General features: G+C 43.3%; 1 protein-coding gene across 1 annotated transcript in view; it reads left to right on the forward strand.

Moving 5' to 3' along the window:
* MAGI1 (membrane associated guanylate kinase, WW and PDZ domain containing 1) overlaps positions 1-22,367 on the forward strand; it is a gene marked incomplete at its 3' end in the record, with an annotated part of 158,217 nt that overhangs the window by 127,758 nt on the left and 8,092 nt on the right. Inside the window, exons 12-16 of the mRNA XM_009573348.1 lie at positions 5,669-5,700; positions 13,123-13,339; positions 19,211-19,288; positions 19,710-19,715; positions 22,010-22,101. Of these exons, the coding sequence (XP_009571643.1) occupies positions 5,669-5,700; positions 13,123-13,339; positions 19,211-19,288; positions 19,710-19,715; positions 22,010-22,101 (425 nt within the window). The remainder of the gene's footprint in view (positions 1-5,668; positions 5,701-13,122; positions 13,340-19,210; positions 19,289-19,709; positions 19,716-22,009; positions 22,102-22,367) is intronic.

The raw sequence follows: 22,367 nt of genomic DNA on the forward strand, positions 1-22,367 counted from the left end.
GCTTCAAAATAAAAATATTAGAACTGCTGACATGCTTTCAACCATAGGTCAGATGGATAATTGTCACACTAATTCTCAATCTCTTTATTATCTTACTGTCTTGGCATTACCATATGTATCTTACTACATTGTTAAATTTACATTTTTGTAGTAATTAAATAGATTTTATTAGCCTATATCTTCTTTATAGTTTCTAAAATCAATTCTGATTTGAGATGCTGAAAATATGACTGAGACTTCAATTACGAGGAATTCTTTAGCATCCTGACCAAGAATGAGTAATTGAGGCTAATACAATTTAACATGTTCAGAGCACCTAGAACTGAAATTATTGTTAATGGCAATAATATGCTATGCCTCATTATGTTTTTTGCCAGAGCCAGTGGGTTAATAATGCCCTAGATGGTCTCTTGACAACATCACTTTCTTAACATTAGCATTGAACATTAGCATTAGAAACGTGACATTTTTCACTGTATTTGGTAGTTACCAAACTTGATTTATGGCAGGGCTGTATTCCTGCAGTGTAAATTATTTTCTCACTTAAAGCTTGTATTGCCTAGCTAAATTTTTTTGCTAGTGCAGTGACACTCTTGTTGCGCAAATCACGATGATGAGCAGAAAAGTTGGGCAGGGACAAGGTAGGGGTTTTCTTCTTGATGGTGCTCCTTATGGCTGTGTGCAGTCTTGCCTCTCTTGCTGCAAGTTACTCTGGTATGTTTTCTTGTTCTTTCTCCAGTCTGGAAAAGATCAAGTTCCATCTATTTTTTTAGACACTGTTTGTCCTTTATTAGAAATTCTTTGGCAATGGATTATACAGAATCAAGGGGATTGCTTTGTCACCACCAACCTCCCCTCCCCTGTCCCCAGGCGACACTAATGGCCATTAGCGTTAATTATTTAGAGTTCCTTGTTTTTCACACAGAAAGCAGCGGTCAATGTGCAGTGCCAGGTATATGGTTGTGTACCCCCCAACTCCAGTACTTTACTCCTCATCTTTCAAAGTGTCTGTTTTCTTTGATACAGGCTTTGGTTTTTATTCAGCACGGTGTAAGCAGCACTATTTAGAAAGCTTGTTGGTTTTATTTTTTTCCAGGCAGGAACATTTTCTCTGTCAATGTTAACCTAGTGACACAGTCTGAAATGTTTCTTTTTTTGTGTTTTTATTCATCTCCTGCTAATTTTCAGCTGTTGTGCATTCTGGGCTGCAGAGCACGTAATGGCGAAACCAAATACATAACCTTTTCACCTAGGCTCACCTATGGCTTTTTTTGCTGTTGGATATGGATGGTCCACAGGGTGTCCTGATTGGAAGTGTTAAGCAATCATGAGAACTAAAGATCTAGACACAGTTGTTCTTTCCTTTCATGTGCAAAAACACCCCAAAACTGAAAAATGTTGAGCAGTAGCCACAGACGTTGTAAGCAATAAATAAGATGATACGTCTGGCTTCTAGACTGGCTCTTAGCAATTTCAAGCACCTTTGTGCAAACTGGTACTGTATTGTTCCAATTGAAATCCCATTGAAATACATACTTTTTTTTTTTTTGTGGTAGAGGGAGAAGTGTTCATGCCAGCTGGCCTTCACATAACCGAGCTGTTCGGATGGGTTGACTGGATGACTCCTGTGATGCCTGGAGATAGCTCTTCCTTAAGATTCAACTTTTGATCATTTTGATCCACTGTCTCTAAAACACAGGGTTGTAGAACAGGGCTTGATGTGTCTGGTGTCCATCTAGGTAATTTTTGAGCATTTGTGGCCTTCTGAGCTCACACCAGAGTCAGGTCCAGGCTATGGTATGGATTTGTAGTCACACATTGCATTCTGTATATGCTCCACAAAACAGAATTTGCTATGTATCGTGGTCTTCCCATGCTACTTTGGTTACATAAAGGCAAAAGATTTGAGAAAATGTTCCTGTAAAAATTGAGGGCTACTGCATGTTAGAAACCGCAACACTTGGTTTCATGGTTTTGTCCCATGGGTTATTCCATGAATGCATCGTAGGTAGGGTTAGGGAACTTACAGCTTCCCAGCTCCAAAAGTTTCACCACACAAGACTGCAAAATTAACACATGCCAAATAACATGAAATAACCTGGGTTGTGGCCTTACTTCATGGACCGCATCACTCACAACATAATACAGTGTCACGCAACAGAAATACTGCTCCTGATGGGTAATGGCATTAGGAGTGCTGAAGTCATGGTACAAAACTTGCTTAATGATTTGCATTTTTTCCCCTATGTTACAAAACGTAGTTGAGCAGATGGATGCAGCCAGCTGTACACAGAGCTTTAGGGAGTACTGGGGAGAAAAGAGAGAGGTTTTTGTTAAGATAAATGTAATAATCTCTGTGATAATTAGTTTAATTTAGATCCTTGCATCTGACTCGTTTTTGACTAACCTTGTACGAAGCCTTTCTTGCCCTGCTGATGAGTCTGTGAATTTAGTTTGATTACAATCCCTTTTTTTGTGCTCACTGATCACTGATATTTTTCATTAAGCAGTTGCTTTATTACATTGTTATTTAGAGGGGAGTAATTTGTGCTTTCTAATTAATTTAATTCCAGGCACATTTAGTAAGTAGCTACAATGAGCCCATTCAAGGGGTTTTAGGTCATATTGACATTGTTTACCAGATGTGCTCGTTTGTTTTAAAACAGTTAACTCTGTGATGACAACAACCCCATTCAGTTGCATGACTCTTCCACCGTCCCTAATCCGCACCTCCAAAACCCCCCAAAATTAGAAGATGCATTTCAAGTACTAGTGAGAGATGTCCATAGGCATTAAATCACGGAGGAATTATATTGCAAACGGTGTCGATATAAACTATTCCCATTCCATTATTGGATTTGAGGACAGAGCAGCGGAGAAGCCTTTTGGCTTCTCTTAGCCAGGGATGTGAATGCCATTACTCTGACCCCTAAAAAATTGGACAATGCCAAAGAGTTGCAAACTGGGTGTTAAGCCCGTGCTTGGCCCATTCACCTCTGAAAAACTTGCAGTGAGGCTTCAGGAGAGAACAGGGCAGCTGGGAGGATGAGCATACCAAGCAAGGCATGGCATGAGCAGTGGCCTGAGCAGTGATGGGACATGGTTAAAGTAATCAAAAGGTGAACGTTGTAATTCATAGTTGTCACCATCCCAAACTCAGAGGCATGGGCAATTGTTTTTGCCAGAAGGTTTTTGATAAAGCTCAGCGTTTTCTTGCTAGTGATGCTCCCAGGATTTGGGGCTTATTCAAGCGCTTCATGTTCATCGCTGTTAAATACTGTATCCATTCCATCATCTGAGCATGAAAACTACATATTATACCTATCATTTGCTCATTTGGGCTGCTGCGTCAAGAACTGGATTTTTAAAATGAGACCCTAATTAGATGAATAAATAACATTTTTACAGGAAAATGTACAGGCAGGATATTCCCCTGACTTTAAGCTTGTCCCATGAAAAACTACCAACATTTGTTAATATGTTCTGCAGTCACTTACTTTGGTAAAAAGTCAATTACTGCTTGTTCTGCAGCAAAGTCTGGCACAGAGCAGTGACACTGTAAGATTCATCAGCCTCTGAAGGACCCAACAAACAATGGCCTTGATGTGTTTTCCATTATTTGTCACCTGTTTTCCATCTCTTTTGGATTGGAACAGCCAAAATTAATGACAAACTTTGAAGGAAAGGTTTGTTCAGTAGTTCGTACTTAGTAAATTTTAACATTTAATGCTTGTGATGCAAAAGCTGAATTCTGGTACAATTCGAACCAACAGGCCAGCTGCATCTCTGCTTCATTTTTTGCGGGGAAGGTTTAAATTGCTATAATGCCTTTTCTGGTTTATGTTGGTCTGTTAAGGGTGCGTGCGTGCATGGGGATCTGTTCTACCTATTGATTTAATAGGAAAGAGCATCTCTTGGAAAGGGAAAGTAAACGTGTGTGCATGCATGTGGAAGGGGAGAGAGAGAGAGAGGGAGAATCTCTATCTGTGTGTTTATCTCTGTGATAAATGATGCCTGTTAAAAATGTGACTTGCCATGAACGTTATTACTGCTTTCCTCTTTAAGTTTATTATACAAACACAGTCACCGTCAGCAGAAATGAAGCTGCGGTCTTGGTTGTTTAGTTCAAACGGTTTTGATGTTTCATTGTCCCTCGATCAATCAGCACCTGGAGGGGTATCAGCTATTGGCTGGGAATGCATCAGAGTGACGTGGAGAGCACAGATATTCCTCAAAAGCTGAAAATATTTCATTTCAAATGTTCATTACAGTTTGCATCCCTGTCTGTGAGCAGGCAGCGAAGTGAGCTCTGTTTATCATTTTTAATTATGGATCTTCCTTATTCAGAACTAACATCTCCCAAATTACCTTAAAATGAGCTTCTTCCTAGACAGATTGGTAATTCACTTGCATCACTTATTTTATTCTCTGTGTAAAAGTTAGTCGAGGGCATGGGTTTTAGCACAAACAAAATGCATAAAGTAGAAAACATAATGCGGCATAAATGCCACATAAATCCCATCCTAAAGACAAAAGCAGATTTCAAACATCTGAATTCCTGAGCACTTAATGTGGAGTGTAATCTTCTGTTTTGGTTTATGTTTGTTTTCTGGAGTGCCACACAGAGCAAAATATGGGGAGTTCCCTCTCCTCCAACAGTGGAGGAGAAGGAAAGTGATTTGCAAAATGCCCAGGAAAGAGCTTTTCCTGCGTTGTAGGTAAATCCCCCGGCCAAGTGTCTCCTTTGCTGCTGGGAGTTGAGCTATACGCAGAAGTAGTCAGTAGAAACCCCACTTGAGTTCTCTTGCTCGTCACAGAGCGAGTAAGAGGCGGCTCTAAAATGCAAAATTGTCCTTGAAAAAACCTCCTCTTGTGCCCTCCCAGTTGTTTCTTCCTTTGCATCGATTGCAACCTGTGTGAGCCCCCCTTCTCCAAGTTCCCTAGCATCCCCCCAAGGGGCAGGACATTTGCAGTGCTGTTTTCAAGCCTCAGCTCTCTGAAATTGTACCTAACAGATAAAATCTCTGGCTTCAAAGATTTATACTTGGGATGGACAGGAAGGAAAACGCGTTTTTTCTCAGTAACATTCATGTTTTTAGGGATAAAAGCTTATTCCTCCGCATGCTTTTGTTTTCCTTTGCGCAGCCCGTGCCTCCCAGCTCAAGCCGATGCACATTTTCCTTTCAAAATTTGATTTCTAAAGAAATACTTTTTAAAAAATCAACCTGTTTCCCCTGCGCCACCGCGATTGGTCCGATAAAATCGCCGAGCCGATCGCGTCAAAAGGAAATAGCTTCGGCTTAATTGTAAGCTAAGTCTCCCGTAATCCAGGGGAGCATTTGAGATTCTGCCCAAGCGCTGGGTTTCGGCGGCCGCTGAGGGCTGTGGGTTTCTCTCCCAGCCTCCCGGCTGCTGCAGCACAAGTCAGCATAGCTAATGCAGATAGAGCTCTCCCCCCGCTCCCTCTTCCCCGCTCCCGTCTCTCGCTCGCTCTCCCTCTCCCTGTGCTTTGATTCGATATGAACAGACTGGTAACTCCGATGCGAGAGCGAAAGCTGACATAACTCTGCAGATGGCTACGTTCGGATGATACACCTAGGGATTTTTCTTGAAGGGAAGGTAACGTTTAGATGCTAATGTTTATTTTTCCCTTGTTGCCATTTTTCAGGACTGCCGGTCCCAAAGAAGAGCCCAAAGTCGGTAAGCACTTTTCAGCTACTATTTTTGTATGTTTGTCTGCTTTGAAGGAGAAAGGCATGAGTTTGGTTTGTTTTCTCTGTGGGTCTTGATTGTTTTAAGTTGTCTTTCTGTTGCAAACATGATTACCTTGCACGGCTCCTGCTGCATGGGGAGATGAAAGAGGAATGCAGTACGGAAGGGGGACTTGTTTGCAAATAAAGCCTCAAGTTTACAGATCCTCTTCCCTGAAAGATGAGCTTCTCTGTCATTTAACTTACCAAAAAAAAAGCTATTGTTTCCATTTGGAAAGATGGGAGGCTCCACCTTCTTGGCAGATAGCAATTCCTGTCGGGTGCTCATAGGCACCAACCTTTTGCATTAACTCCCTGAGTTTTCTCGAGTACCCTCGGCTGAATTATTAACGGACTGGGAAAGCATGCACCTTGTCGAGAGAGACAAAGCATGAATGGAGCATGATTACAGTTCCCGGGGAATACAGTTAGCTGTCCGAGTGCTTGCTCTGGAGGCATTTTTCTACTGAGCAGGATTGTGCTGCAGGTGTGGGATTCCTTATTTTTTTTAAAAACCTAACAGAACAGTATTTTCTTGTCCCTTCTGATCCTCTTTCCATGTAAAGCTGTTACCTGGATGACATGTTAGCTAATAGCACGGAAGCCGTGATCTAAAGTATCGTTAAAGCTCTGTGCCTGATATTGTGGAAGAAAGTAATGTATTCTGTGTATGCAGCAACAAAAAAATGTTTCATTTTAAAGGAAATTGAATACTTAAAACCTGAAAGTTAACAGTTATCTGTTGAGAGGGAGAGGGGAAAAGAGATTTATCTCCCAGTAGCTTTGGGGAAGCAGAGCGAGTGAGGTCTTTGCCTTGTGCAAAACTTCACCGACAGTCCCCAACGGGTGCCAGCCACCTGGCTGCAAACCTGGGCAAGAGGTTTGTGAAGGGGCTGAGCAGAAGGCTCCTGCTTTTAATACGAGTTCTCCGTTCATCCAAAAAGAAAGCCCTGAAATAATTAATGTGATTCTGATGGCTTAGGGCAGCGCTGATTAAAGTCACGTGAGCCCAGGCCTCTACCATTGTCAGCTCGCATTAATGTTGAGAGGCAGAAGTGCGGGGTGTGCTCCCTCGCAGATCACAGGCATGTCAGACCCTGCGCGCTCACTTCTGTCATACGCTGAGATTAGTTCAGCCTTCGGTAAAACAGAAGCAAGTGTGTAAAATGCCTACGCGTCTAGCACGTTTCTTTTCTCTGCCTGCACTTTTTTCCCCAGTCGGAGCAGGAGTGGCTGCACTCAATCCGGACTCCGACTCCTGTCATTAAACCAGCCCCGATCAATGAGTCTCGGTCTGTTCAAAGCGTGGAGGCTCCCATGTGGAGGCTCCCGCTTTGCCACACGAACATTTGGCATCAGGTAAAGGGGGATCCTGCCGTGTCAGACACCTCTCTGGTCGGCAGCAATGCACCGTGAAAATCTGAGCAGCATCTAAATCCATATCGGGATAATCCTGCCTCGGTGAACAAAGAGACTGCTTGCAAACAGGTGTACCCCTGCAACAGCAGATTTCTCCCTACTATTTGCTTTGAGGAGCCGGTCAGCCATGGGAAAGTAGTCCCCCCCTATTCCCCCTGCCTGCACACCGGATCATTTGCATCAGCAATTAGCAGCGATGTTTTACACTGCCGCATTGTGCAGCTTTAATGACCGACCGCTCCTCGGAGGGGCAGAGCAGAGCGCGTCAGAGCCGGCACAGCCGCTCCTTCATTCCCAGGCATCGGTGATGTGCACGGGTTGAACATGGAAACCTAGAGCAAAGCGCCTTGGGGCACCCGTTTGCAGAGGAGGAAACTGTCCTCAGGGCTGTCTGGGATGGATTTACACCACCAGCAGAGCTCGTGTGGCCAAGGCAATGGTCAAAAGCATAAAAGCAGTGGTATTGCTTAACACCTTCCTTCCTCGGTTTAGTTGCAGGGCTGGTGCTCAGCTGCGGGGCGAGGGGAGCTCGGCCCTCTTGGCCATGAAGATTCCTTCTTGCTCTTGTCCTAGCAGGGGAGAGCCAGGCCTGCCCCCTTGCCCCCCCAGGCAAGCTCCCCGGCTGGGATGCTGTCCCACTGCGCCCTGCCCCGGCATTTCCCAGGGATGGTTTGCTGCGCTTGAAGCTGTTGGGTGAATGTGGGTGCTGCCGGCTGAGCTGTGCACCCGCGGGCTGTCCCCAGCGCCACAGGGCTGGCTGTGGGGCTTGGGTTGAACGTGCTGCCCATTTCCCCCGCTCCCTTTGCCCGATGCAGAGGAAATGTTTTCCTACATTCCTTGATTAATAAATTAGCTGCAGTTAGAGGACAGTGTCCATCCAGGACAGGAGCAGTTGGCCCAATCTTAATTTGTGCTCATTCTTTGTTTCTTCTGCTGCATCGGGGAAAACACGAGCTCAGGTCTCCATCCTCTTCTGCTTTGCTCAGCACAGTGACGAGCCCTCTCTTGTTACCTCGTATCCTTTCCCAGAGCCCGGACACACTCCCAACTGACTGCAAACGGCTGTCTCTTTCTCAAATAAGCCCTATTTTTAGCTATCAGCCCCAATCCCGTATTCCCAAAAGGCCGACTTCAAGCTGTTGGATACCTTCCGGCTGGGAGGAGGTGTTTTGGCCCCTTGGAGAGGTTTGTTAGTGCTGGGGCTGTGACACCATCTGGGAATATTTTTCTGCCTTGAGCTCAGTTTTCCTGGGCTCTATTTTTCAGCCTGTGTGTATCTTCTGATGAGCTTTGCTCTTTTTCTCAGGTTTTTAAGGAGAGTTTTTCAACCTTGATTGAAAAGCCAAATTAGTAAAAAAAAAAAAAGTTTGCAGCCATACATGGGACTGGGCATTTCCAAGTCCTTTCTTCCCTCTTTCTCTCCACCAACGATATGCTAACAGCAGCTCTCTGTGCTGCTGCTTTGTTTTCAGTTTCCCGTTGATTCTTCTTTAGATGAAAATGGATAATATTTTTGTATTGACCCTCTGGGGATATACATTTTCAGTGTGCAAGTTCTCCAGTATAGCAATTTCCCCTGCAATTATCCTGGTATAACATGGATGAAAACAAACTTTGTTTTTTCTTTTTTTTCCCTATGTTGCTTGCATCAAAATACTCCACAAGGGGGCAAAGATTCCCATTTCCAGCTCAGTTTGCTGTCGCTGCCAGGACCAGCTTCTCCAAAATGCTCTAGAGCACAAAATCTGCAGCTAGATCATCAGAAGACAGGATCACTGCAGGGGGAAGAAAGTGCTAAGCTCTTCCAAAAATCTTATTTTTCTTTTGGGTGTAAATAAATACATTGTCAGCATAGCTGAATTGTGGCCAAAAATGCAATTCCTATGCACAGCCTGTCCCTGACAAGAGACTTGCCACATATATCGGGTGGATAGGCAGCACTTGGGGCTCTGCTGATGTCCTGTTTTTGTCAGGAGGAGAAGTAGGTTCCATAGCATGAGTGTTCGTACAACACATCCCTCGTCATTCAGAGTACATTTTGTCCCCCCACCTTGAAATGCAGCGGAAGGAAACCACAGCAACTCTTCTCTCTTGCAGTTTAATGCCTGGAAAATCCTGTGCCAAAAAGCTTTGGTGTCCGTTCATGCCGCAGGACATGTTCCCTGCCACCATCGCCTCTTCTGCTGCGGGTTTCTCTCTGCCTGACACAGACATACACAACTGCTGCTAATAATTAGTGTCCCATCTCTGCCTGCAGCCACCTCTCAGCCGTGTCATAGGCCTTGGTTGTTTTAGCAGTCGCTGTACAAAGTAACATTTAATTACTCTTTCATTTAGCCTGAATGACAAACTGGTCTCTGCTATGTGGGTATCTGTAGCATTTTGCAGGCACTTGGAGACTTTTGTAAGCAGTTTTCCTTCTGTCTCCTTTTGAAGCACAACAGCTTTAAGCTCCCTGGCTCACATCGCCTTTGCTGTTTGCTTCCCTCTCCATAATCAAAGGACGATGTAGTGCTCAGTGTGGGCTCACTCAACCTCTCTGCTGAGAGAGAAGCTGCCTTTCAGGTCGGCAAATGGAGTGCCTGTGGCTGAAAACGGGATTTCACAGTGGAGGGAAGAGATCCTGGAAGGCTGAAGTATGCCCAAACCCTGACCGCTGCTGACCCCTCTTCTGCAGCAATTGCCCCCGCAGCTGCACCCGGAAATCTGAGCCATGCTGACGTTCCTGTTAACCTCAACCAGTGGGGAAAGGGCAGCTAGAAAAGACTTTCATCCCAATAGTACGTTTTCTTCATCTTATGGTTTGCAGGATGAGCACTGCGAAGTTTCAGCAAGGGCGTAGAGAAGCTGGCACAGGCCATGCATCTCAGACCTGGCACTTGAGCAGAGAACAAGAAGCTCCAGCTTTCCACGTATTTATTTTGTCATGGCTGTAATATAGTCCCAAGGTGATTGTTTTTTCCCATCACCTGTATTTAAGTGTGCAATCTGCCTAAATGGACCCAAGGTAGTCATCGTAGTCTTGATTTTTAGCCACTTTTTGGTCAAGAGTCTTTCTGGCAAGCTATTTATGCTTATCCACAGCTCTGGAGAAGACCATAGACTCTGGAAGGTCAGGGGTGCTCTTGGGTAGTTCAGTGCCCCATGCTCTTGTAGCTACTGTCAGAAGTCAACACGATTCAGCTGATTTGCTTTACTTTGCGCTGAAAAACACGATCAGCATCTCAGGGTGAGGTCTGAACCGCCCGCTCTGCAGCAGTCTGTCACCAAACAGCCCTGTGCTCACCTGGCCCTCATTTAGCTGCTTTCCTGCCTGTGTGTGAGCTGGGTGAGCTGGGCAGCCAGATCCGGACCCACGAGGATCGGCCCCAAAGCTAGGAATGAGGCAGGAGATAGAGAAGCCATCCTGTCATTGGCATATCGTCAGCTCAGATCTCTTGGGACCATCTCCTGGGTGCATCTCGTGTGCACCAAGGCACAAACTTCTTCATCTGGGCAGTCCCCGTTGCAGGAGCACCATGGAGAGCAGGGCAGTCAGACCCCTGCAAGTCCTGCTGATGATGATGTGCTGAAGCTGCTACAGCACGTGTAAAAGTTTGGCCCCAAACCTTTCTGGTGATGTGAAAGTCAATTAATGGTCTTGAATTAATTTAATTACATATAGTCATGTTTTCCATGATTGTGTTCCCCTTTCTCTGCCCCCCTCTTCAACTCCTAAGTAGAGATGTTTCAGGCTTTTTAAAGGAGTATTGTTTGGAAAAACAACTGTCCCTCTGAAGAAGTTTTCCCCTATTTCTTGCAAAATGCCTGTGTATTTGCAATTTCAACTCTAATTTAATTAGAGGTGGTTTTGCTTGAGATATGCTGACACTTTTATTTGCAACCCAAATATGAAATATAATTCATAGTTTGTTCAATGTTTAGATCTTTCATATCATAAAGTGAGAACACTTTTTAAAGTTGAAACCTTGTTTCTTTTTAAATCAGAAAGTTTTCAGAGAGTTCTCAACATTTCCCCAAGGGCTGAATAAAGCTTCACATTTTAGTCCCTGTACTCCAACTTCTGTAAACCAGCTATTTCCAGTGAGATTGTCCTGAAGTTTCACAGGATGCTTGTAGTTATTTTAGTAGTTTGGCCAAACAAACAAAACAATCCAGATGGCTGGACTGAGAGTTGTAAAGTGTTTTTTCTTTTTTTTTTTTATTTTTAAGTTACAAAGGAGTGGTTATCCACAGCATAGATGTTTTAAAACGGCTTCATTTAAAGACTGAAGGGCAGCATGTGAATTAGCTTCTTTTACCACTTAAAAAGCTAAAAATGTTTGAAATTGGTTCAGATATTTGTATTTGAAAGTCTGCAGATGAATAATCACAGCACGTATGCTTTGTTCAAAATTGCTTTAAAGGACAAAAGCAATTTCACATTGTAGTCGATCAAGGTATTTAAAAAATGCTGGTAGTGGATCAACAACTTGAATGTAAGGATGAGAGGTCAAAGTCATTTGGGCTGTTGGAGCTTTTTTTTTTCCTCAGTGTAAATCTAAAAATACGTGCAACTTAAAAAAAAAAAAAAAAAGAGATTATTATTAAGACTCAAAAAGAGGGCACTTCCGTATGGTGACTTTCTCCTCTGTAATTCGTTCAGCCGTGCTATAATGGAACACTGGCCGCCTGGAGTTTCGCGTTCAGAGTAAAGGAGGGGGTCCCCAGACCTGTGTGCACTTCAGCCCCCCGTGCTGATCTGCTCTGGGTTTGCCGCTGGCTTTTCTCCCAACCCTTGCTTGGTTCTCTGTGGAGAAGTCCCTGAAAGCAGAGACTCCTGTTGCCATGTATTCGAGTACCCAATGCCAGCAGAGGCTTTAAATTTTTGTCTGAGGTTTCTTGGTATGAGGGGCTGACCCCTTTTGGCCAGGAAATTGTGGACGTTGTAAAAACAACCTGTAGGATGCTATTTTTACGGCCGCCCTCTGCGTCACAGCAGCCCCAGGAACGTGCCAGTTCCCTGTTCTGGAGCAGGTAAGAGATTGGACTCGACCTTGATGCCAACCCAAGGTCATCTCAAAAGAGCATTAAAAAGCATTTGCTGCACATTTTGGGGAGCTCTTGTTGAGGGAGGATTTTTCTGCATATTGAGTAGTACAAATTCAGGCAATGCAAATGTGTCTTGTGCTTCATTTGAGCACACCGTTGTGAATTTGAGTTAAGAATTATGTACCCTGCTTAGCTAAATATTGAGCAGACAGAGCTCTTGACATACTGCTTTTGAATAAGCCTTGAATTTAGGTGGACGTATTTTTTCCTGTTTTAATATGCTGAATTAAAACAAGGAAATCAAACAGCAAATAGACGTTTTCACATTTTGTGAAGGTCTGCTGTAATCCTGTGGATGCTCTGGGAAGCAGAGACATGAAAGTGGTACTCTGTTGTCCACCCACTTGTGATGTGGGGGTTGCAAGAGCTGCAGAGGAAAAGTGATCTTTCGTAGTAAGGGCTGTGCTTGCATCTGTTTCAGAGGGAGTGTTTAAGTTTTCACAGTGAAATTTGGTAGTTTTTCCTTTTTCTTGCAGGCTCAAGTTAGACCGTAATGTTATGTGAGTAGAAGGTTTTTGAGTTTTTCTGCCTTAATGTAGGAAAAAATAAGTGCACTGAAACTAGTAACCTATAATGAGATTTAGATTTGTTTTATGTGTGAGATGGAGAACTGCATTTTTTTTATATGATAAATGACTTTGTTTTGCATATCTCTTTCTGTCAGTCTACCTATCAAAATCTGTCATCGGGGAATTTAACTGTACCCAGCATTAACTGGTGGCAGCAAAACCGTGATTTATGTATTTACTTATATGCATGCAGAAACCCTGATCAAAGAAGGGAGAAAAATTGATGGAAAACACCCACTCAAAGACCAATAACCGTCTGTTCTCTCTCTTTCCACTCGCTTTCTTCCTTACAGCAACCACTTGAAAGGAAAGACAGCCAAAACAGTTCTCAGCATAGCGTCTCCAGCCACCGCAGCGGGCACACCGCTTCCCCCATTCACAGCACGCAGGTGCTGCCGGACTACACCGCCGCGGAGGCGCCGGCTGCGGATCAACCGGACAGTTCTGGGCAGAAAAAGCCAGATCCATTCAAAATCTGGGCCCAGTCCAGGAGCATGTATGAAAGCCGACGTGAGTATGAAGCAGGTGTGGTTGCTAAGGCTACGGCTCTGGCAGCTGCTCTCTGTATATTTTCTTTGCGAAGAACTGAGTCTTTTAGATTTATGTTGAAAATATAAGGCTTCAGTTTGTTAATTTGGTATCTGTCAGTGATATCTACTTGATAGAGGTGCAGTTTCCTCTCTGATGAGGAAGGAATTTAGATCATCTCTAGGAAAGGGCACTTAGACCAAAGCTTAATACGAAAAATCCCTTTAAAATTAAAGACCATCTTTTCCCCTGGTTTTTTTATTTTGCTTTTAAATCAGGCTGAAGGAGAATTTCAAAGTTTGTTATCCAGATCCTAAACTCTTTTTTGAGGTTAAGACTCATTGTCTGATAAGCATAGGAATTTCAGTAAGGAAGGGAAGTATTTAGTTTGCTGAAATTCATATCAGATGTTTTCCAGTCTCACCCTGGGGAGGAGAAAATCCAGCTGAGCCATTTTACTTTGACCAGAGTGGACACTTTAACAATACAGATATCAAATGCATATTGTAAGTGGCTTTTATGGCAATTAATAATCTGCACACTTGGCTAATAGTTCAGCAGTGCCTTGACTTTGCTCCAAGACTATAAATATGGTTTCAATCCGTTTCTTCTCTGCAAACAAAATAAGCATGCTGGCTTTGCTTTAATTGCACTGCTGAAGATGATCAAATCTGTAAAAGCTTCTTAAAGAAGGAGTTAGAGTATTAGGTTCATTTTCAAAAGCAATGGTTACTTTAGTTACAGAAAAGGGAGCTTCAAAGTCTTGGTGCTGTAAGAGTATCACCTGGAGTTTGATTTTATTGTGCTAACTGGAAATTGCTAAAACCAGTATGAAATGAACATTACCCCAGAATGAAAAATGGTAGGACTGTTTTTTCCTGATCAAATGAATCACTTTGAAATCTTATGTCCTGGAAAAATTAAATCATGAGTCACAGTTTCTTGGCTGAAGATGCATCTCTTCGGATTGAATGTCTCAGCAATGCAGTTGTAGGTGTCTCAGCTTCTGTGCGCTGCTTCCTTCCCTTCCCAGGGGTTAGGTGTACTGACCCTGTGGGCTCTTGGGCCGGGTGATGCTGCTCTACAGAGAAGTGCAGCGATGAAACTTGGACGTGCATCTTGTTGAAATAGGAAAAAGGGGCAAGAGCTGAGGGACGGTGATGCTTCAGCCCTGCAGAGCTGTGGGCAGAGCTCCTCCCTCTCCTGCCTGGATGGACAAGGCTGAGGCTGTCCCATGGCACCGGCATCACCCTTGCTCAGCTCACGTGGTTCCCGTAGGCACTGTGCTGGCATTGCTTCTGACCCCCTGCAGCTACTTTGCTAATTTCTAATTAACTGTTTAACTCATACTAATTAGTCATTAGTATCAGCTTAGCAGCCCTAACTCCTGCCTGTCTTTCCTGATAAAACCCAAGGCTGGGCCAGAGAAATCCTGAAGTGCACAGGCAGGCAGTCGCCCTTCTGTGTCCACCTCCACATCCTCCCTTTTTCCTCAATGGCTGCAGGTATCTTGTAGAGGTTTTATCCTTGTCCGTGATTAGAGCCCTTCCAGAGGGATTTTCGCGGTCTCTTGACCTGCTGGTTTCCCACACCCCATCTTTCCCTGTGCCACAATCCTCTCTGCTTGGGCCTTTTGCTAGACTGGGATCTGCTACGCACCTTCAGCTTCCCTGTCTCACCACTCCGTGGTCCAGCGTCTCTGTAGTGGGGTTGATTCTCTTCTGTTGCTTCAATCCTTATTGCCTGTCTTTTCTAGCAGATGAGACCTACCTGTTTGAACATCAGTGCTTTTCTACCACCTTTTCATCTCGTTGCCATTTCCTTCCCAGGAAGGTGTTTTCTGAGATTTCTTGGTTTCATAGATAGAGAATAGCAGAAGTGTGATATGGTCATGTCTCCTTGTAAGCATGTGCCACTAGAAGTGTCCAAGAGCCTATGAATTTCCAAACCTAACCTGGAGTGAAATACAGTCCCTGGGGATTAACCTGCATTCTTACCTAGTGACATGGCTTTGCTGCACCTAATGAAAGGTGAAGAAAAACAGGAGAGGTACAGTCTAAGAGAAAAAGGCAGTTGGACATGCTCTGTCTTCTGTCACGGTCTGATCCCAAAGTGTGACTTGTGGTTTTATTTAGAGGTCAGTGGTCAGGTCTTGCTCCTTCCCTTGCCAAGCCGTCACCTTTCATCCCTCTCCCCGGTCTCATAAATGGAGACTGTGGTTCACAGCTGAAACCTGGCGCCTCTTCTTTCCCTGTGTTTGGTCTCATGAGAAATGGGCAATTGGTGGCTGCTCTGTTATGAACATGAATCATCCCTTTGAGACTCACTTCCCAATGTTGCCCAAGCACCGGCTGTTGTGGCGCTTGGACCCTTCGTAGGGAGCTCTGCTGCCATGGAGCACCGCAGACTGCAGGATGGGAGAAACAGTTCCCTGGGCCTCCAGTTTCACTGTCTGTCTGTTCCACGTGTGCTGTTCTTCGTGTTTTTACCCAGCTGCGGTTCAGTTTAACTCCAATGCCTCCTTTGGCTGGCAGTGATACCGTCATATCGTTGCTTTCTTCTTTGCTTGAGCACCCATTCCCTTTGGCTTTGGGACTGAGGTTAGCATCTCCTCTCCCATGACATCCGTAGCCTTGGGTGCTAGGTGTGACTCCCTCTGCATCCTTCTGATGAAGACGTGAGCGGAGCTGAATGCATATCTGATGTACAGCAGGAGGATGCCACCCTAGTGCCAGTGCTGAGATTGGCTGATGCATCCTGTAACTGGGGCTTTTGGTGGGTCCTAGAAGCACCCGCTGCCCGAGGAGCCCCAGCTCAGCTCCCCCAGGCTCTTCCTGCTGCCCAGTCCGGGGCTTGCTCTCTGTTGATTCATGGCCTTAAATTTTAATAAACCTGAAAAGGATTATAAAATGTACTTTTGAGAGGCAGGGTTTTGAATCCCCGACAAGTGGACTGAAAAACAGCAACAACCCTTTGTGTTGAAGTATATGATGAAGTTAAAAAAGACAGAATTTTAGAGCATCAGATCAGTTGACACCAAAAGATGAATTCATTAGCCGCAGCCCAGACAGATCTTTTTTTCATCTAAAAATAATAATATAAAGAGGTTTCATTCAATGTATGAATACATCGTCTCCAGGATGTTTCTAAGAAGTGCTGAATCTATAATGACCACCTACTGCCTTTTCACTGGGAGTGCATCCCACTGTTATTAACATCAATAATAATAATGTAGACATGGAAAGCACATAGGCAACATTTTAAATTTTCAGAATTGATAAAATGTGTCCTTCCTTTCTTTGAGTATTCTTTGGATCAGTATTTCATAAAAAAAAGAGTATATTTTTTATGTGACTTGTCTCACTGAAGCCATTGGTAGAGCAGAATTTGGTTCAAAAGCACCAGATAACCCATAATTTTGTAAAAGCATGTATTTTTTATTTACCCGATGTATCTTAATGTCAGGAAGTACTCAGATTCTGCGGAGGAGAGCCACAGATGTTGCCTGTTTAGGGGAGGGAAGAAAAAAAAAAAAAAAAAGACAACAAATTAAGCTAGAATTAATAATGCAAAGCTAAGCAATGGCTCCATAACTGTGTCTGGACTCTGGTTGAGTGGCAGCAGATGAGAACTGCAACTTTATTCAACAAATAAGGGCTAAAGTTCCTTCACATGCAGCTCCCCTGGGTGGAGGGATCAGGCCTGCAAGGTACCGAGTGCTTGGGCTCCAGTCCAAGGAAGCTTATTTTCAAGCTGTAAACCTAAAGGGACTTGGATGCTTTAAGGCTAAGGCTGAGCTCAAATACTGTGCTGCAGTCTGGCCCAGAGTCGCAATTCTTTGCTGGATTAAGACTTTTGAGAATAGCTGGCTTTGTGTTGAGTGAATCTGAAAACAGATCATTTGGTGGCGATAACAAATGCACTCTTTGCTGGTGCTAAGTTTTAGCTGTCTGAGCTCCTCTTTATGGGTAACTCATTGCTGCTAGTGGGAGTTGTGTACATGAATCAGAGAGAAGGACAAACCCTTAAGGTTTAAACACTGAAGCAGTTCCAAGATCCAGGAGTGACATACGTGAAGAGCACTCAGTGAGAGAGACAGCAATTGAATAGTTTATCAGAGAACCGCAATTCTGAAATCTCGCACTATTTTATCGAAAAATATATTTTTATAATATGCTTTTTATTTTTCAATGTATTATTAAACTTCCTTAAAGATTAACACAATCTGTTGTCAAATTTTTCTCATGTGGCCTGATTGCTTTGCAAAATACCATATCCTACATATGGCCATCTGTCAAAACAGCAGTGACAAAATGAATTAATCTGAATTGCAGATGTGTTAATGAATCCCTTTGAAGGGCTTAAGCATTTAATTAAAAGTAAAGCAGAACACGATAGATAATTTTTAAAGCTTTTAAAATATTCTAAGTCATCGTTAATATTTGAATTTTATTTTCAGGCACATGATTTATTTGGTAGGATTTTCTCTCCCCAAATCTAATCAAAGTAATACAAACAAGTCTTGACCCCAGTGTGTAGCGTTCACTCACCAGCAATTACATAGAATTAAAAATATTTGCACAGTGATACCAAACATTAGATACTTCTCCCTAAAATAGAAACGAAAAATACTCTCAGGAAATTGCAGCCGCCTTCTGATCAGACTGACTTTAAAGATGATGGTTAGTAAAAGCCTCTTGGTAGGGTTTATGTCCTATTAATAGGAGACAAACAGTCACAGTGGTACACTTGGGCACACAGATGTGTCCATGCCCTTAGAGAACATCTTGCTAAAAAAGACCGTCGTACTTGCAGGAGGTTGCGTGAGCAGCAGAGGCTGCTGAGCTGTTACGGAGCTGGGGGGTGGGCAGACTTTGCTGGGGTTCCTCTGGCACCAGCCCGGTCCGTGGCTCAGTCGAGGCATCGCGCCTTCCCCAAACCTCCGTGGCAGAACTTGGTCATCTTGTCGAGAACATGCTGAAGCCATCTTTCGAAAGCTTTCCGTGCCACTAGAAGGGTTGATTAAAAGGAAAAGACAGAAAAACTGGAATTCCTCTGCAGTGGGATAGTTTAGAAAACAGGGCTTTCCTGCAAATACGGAATCTCATTAGATTTATGGCTAAATCACAGGACTTTTCAGCACTGAAACTCTCCATCAGCTTCAGTGAGACTATTCACTCTTAATTTCAGACTTGTCCTTATATACTTTGCTGAATCTGGGCCTTAAAACTTTTGTGCTTTGCCAAGCTATGAGTCATTGAAAGTGCTGCTGCCTCAAATGAGCTAGTGACTAAAGGAAGCTCATACTGATTATTTTTGAATCCATCTTTTGTTGAAACTGATATCACACTGGGCAGATTTTTTTTTTTATAACATGTAAGATAATTGTTAAAGTTTGTATCAGAAAGTTTGATTAAAATGACCTCTAATTAAGCACTGTGTTCATTGTTCATCACCACATATTTAGAATTTCTTTTAACATTAGAAAAAGGTATTTCCATTTGGAAAACTAACTGTGTCATGATGATGGAAATTTTTTTGTAGAAAAGTATTTTTAAGGTGTTCTTGAAGAGATTCTTCCTCTGAGGAGAAAAAAGAGGTCTTCAAATATACCTGCATGCATGTGCATAAATGTATAAATTCTCATATGTGTGTGTGTGTAGTACATATCCACATGTACACAGGCATGTGCAAATAGATGTGAAAGTTGGTATGTCATAATCCATAGTAGCTATAACCTTAGCAATTTATGCATGAAAGCCTAACATGATCCATACAGTCAAAATTAATTAAATGAACTAACAAGAAAGCAGATACATTAAGCTTTGCAAAATTGTAAAATTAATATTACAGCTATGTCACCTTCGCCTGCAACTGGACTGAGCAAGGGTGAGAGAGAGAGAGAAATCAATTCCACGAGTTTTGGAGAATGTAAGACTGTGCCGAGAATATATCTGTGTCTTGTGATGTCTTGTTCTGGTGTCATTGCTGCTCTGTGGCGGGGGGCTCTTCATCACCAAGGGAGTCTGGCAGGGCCGTATGCCAAGGTTAACCCTGAAGGTGCAGAGTACTTGGTTTACTGTGTACTGGATAGCGGCAGATTTTGTAGGCAGCAGTAGGGGGTATCATGTTCCCATTTCGACCATGAGTTTGCCCACATGGCTCGTCGATGGGGCAGTGGCATTTACCTCTCCTTCCATTCCTCCTCACGGCCCCAGCGGAACTCTTCTTACCACTTTTGCAACGCTCTCCAAATGGTCCGGTTTAATTCAGGACGAGCAGACTGGCAAGTTTTACCCATTTGGGCTATGTATACATTTTTTCAGAAAGAGTCAGACATGCTTGAGAGCAGGTCAAGGTGCAAAGATGCAGTGAATGACTCCTGGAGGCCATTTTTCATTCGTTTTCAACAAAGTTTCAGCACCACCATGAAATTTTCCCTTTAAGTAAGGAAAGTGGCTCCTCTGAAGCGCTACCGAATAATGGAGAACCTAAAGTAATTCTCCCGTATGGAGAGCCTCAGGGGGTCCCATCTCAGCTGTATGGAAGCACAGAGGTGGATGGGATTTTCTGGGCTGTGCCAGTGAATCACCGTACTGCAGAGTTGGTGCAAAAAGCGGTAAAAGGAGTTTTGTTCGGTTTGTACTCACGCTGTGTAAATGTGTGTTGTCTGTATGTTTGTTGTATCTGTGTTTCACCTCTCTGTAGCCCTTCCAGCGGAAGGAGCGTTACATGAATGAACTTGCTTCTTTGGGTATAGACTTGTCTTTTTTTGTTGCTTTGGTTTGACACCGCCGTTACGCCTCGGCTTGCTCTTATCTCCAGCGGCCATTAATTGGCTAGCTGTACCCCAACCAGGAACATAAGGCATCGTTCAGTGAGACTGGAGAGTTGACAAATGGGAAGGTGTTGAGAGATGCCGAGGAAACGGGCCCACGCTGAAGCTCTCTGCAGAAGCCATTTTGCCTCTGACAGATCCAACACACACTACTAATTGGTTGGGGCCAGCCTTTGCCAAAAAAGCCTGCGAAGTGCTGGAGAGGCGCTTCCGAATGTGTCTGCTCTTCACGCTCCCCCTCGCTGAAGGCAGTGACAAACACCAATTAATTCATTGTCTGAGTTCTGCTGTTGTGCCGCACGTCTGTATGGTGGCGAGCTGCCTTCAGCCAGCTCGCCTGAACAGATGAACCACGCAGGCTTCCAGCGTGTTCATCGCCTGATTATTCTGTAATCGTATCTGGACAAAAATTAACCTCTAGTTCAGTAAGGTAATATGCACAGGTCTTAAGCTTAGTTTATGACTGCAAGTAATCAAAATGTGAAAATATGATATATAAAACCAATGGCTATAAACCAGTTTGAATGAAAATATCAGAGCAGACATCTGTGCCTTAGCACTCACCTGTTCTTTTATTTTTTTAGTATTCCTAGGTCTTAAATTCATATTATATTTTAAACCTGTTGAGTCATTGAAGAGAGACCATCAGAGCTAGCCAAAAGTCTCAGCACTGAAAAGCACCAGATGACTAGACCCAAACCTTTGCGCAAACAGGCACCGACAGTGTAAAATGCAATTAGGGCCTAGTCTGACACTCACTGGTGTCAATGGAAAACAACGAGTTTATCTGCTCACAGATACAGAAAGCTAGATTAACGTGTTGCATCCCGTATCTGAGTATGCACATTACATTCCTGAACGATATACTTTGGTTTCTTTACTAAAGGTCTAGGCGGCTGACTCTAGGCGGCTTTTTTTATCATTAATTGCAAATTTTGGGAGGGGATCATTACAAAATTAGTCTATGTTACAGATAGTAACCAATAAATATTAGATGAACCTGAAGTTGTCTTCTGATATGATTTAATGTTAGCAATTAATTTTGCATTTTTAAAAAAGGGATGAAAGCAAGCACAAATAAGTTAATATAAAACATTACTGTTCAACCACACTTCAAGGTTAGTACTTCACTGTATGTAATATTCATTGTAAAAACCTTGCTGGTGTTCCATACTAATGAGTAGGTAAGGTTGAGCTTTTTTATGTTTCCAGCTGGTTTTGTCTGTTCAGTGGTTTTACAGAGCCCGTACTCAAGCAAGTGCGAGTCAGGAGAGCTGCTTTGCTTTCAGTAGAGCCCTTCTGTTTTACACCAACTGGGGATCTGTCCCATAGTTATTTAAAGCAGTGTCAGTAGACAGATAGCAAACTATGCTTCTGAAAGTTAATTAAACAGTAGAAGTCATAACAAGTGGCTCTTTTGTCTCCCGTGAAAGAGGAGGCAGCTGTATTGTTTCTGGCAGAGTGATTCTCTATTGTACACATTTATTTATTGATGATTTGGAAGAGGCTCTTGCACTGGGTAATGATGCTGGTATTGATGGAAGGAAATACTATAGTGATAAACAAATGGCAAGTCACAATTAGACACCTAGAAAGTAGAAACCACCGTCTAATTTTTAGTAGTGATTGAAATAATACTCCTTTAGTATTTAAACTTATAAATGTTCTTAATTATGTCTAAAAATTCAAGACTGCCTCATTTAAAGAGTAAAACTGTGCAGCAGATCCCCCTACGCGTACATCAGAGTAGTCCTGATTTGGGTATAAAGGTGTGGGTTTTTGATTAAAAATTAGTTTTCCTTCTTTCCCTGCAGTTCCAGATTACCAAGAGCAGGATATCTTTCTATGGAGAAAGGAAACCGGTTTTGGATTTAGGATTCTAGGTGGAAATGAGCCTGGAGAACCTGTGAGTACATCTAGAAGTGGTCTTGTTTTAACTCATGACATCTTCCAGAATCACGGTAGTAGCATGTACAGATGTGCAGAACTGCGCCACGGCATCTCTATTAAAGTAACTAGTGGGCTATGTATTTACACCCCGCAACTCCTCCCCACCCTCCCTCAAAAAAACCAAACAAAAACTCCGATAATTGAAATGGGTTTGGCTTCCCCTGGTATTCCCTGTTTTTGTGTTAGCCCAAATGAAAACGTATAGGTCTGAAATTGCCTGGA

This window comes from Fulmarus glacialis, unplaced genomic scaffold (assembly GCF_000690835.1).
Source record: "Fulmarus glacialis isolate BGI_N327 unplaced genomic scaffold, ASM69083v1 scaffold4532, whole genome shotgun sequence".
NCBI classification, from domain to species: Eukaryota; Metazoa; Chordata; class Aves; order Procellariiformes; family Procellariidae; genus Fulmarus; species Fulmarus glacialis.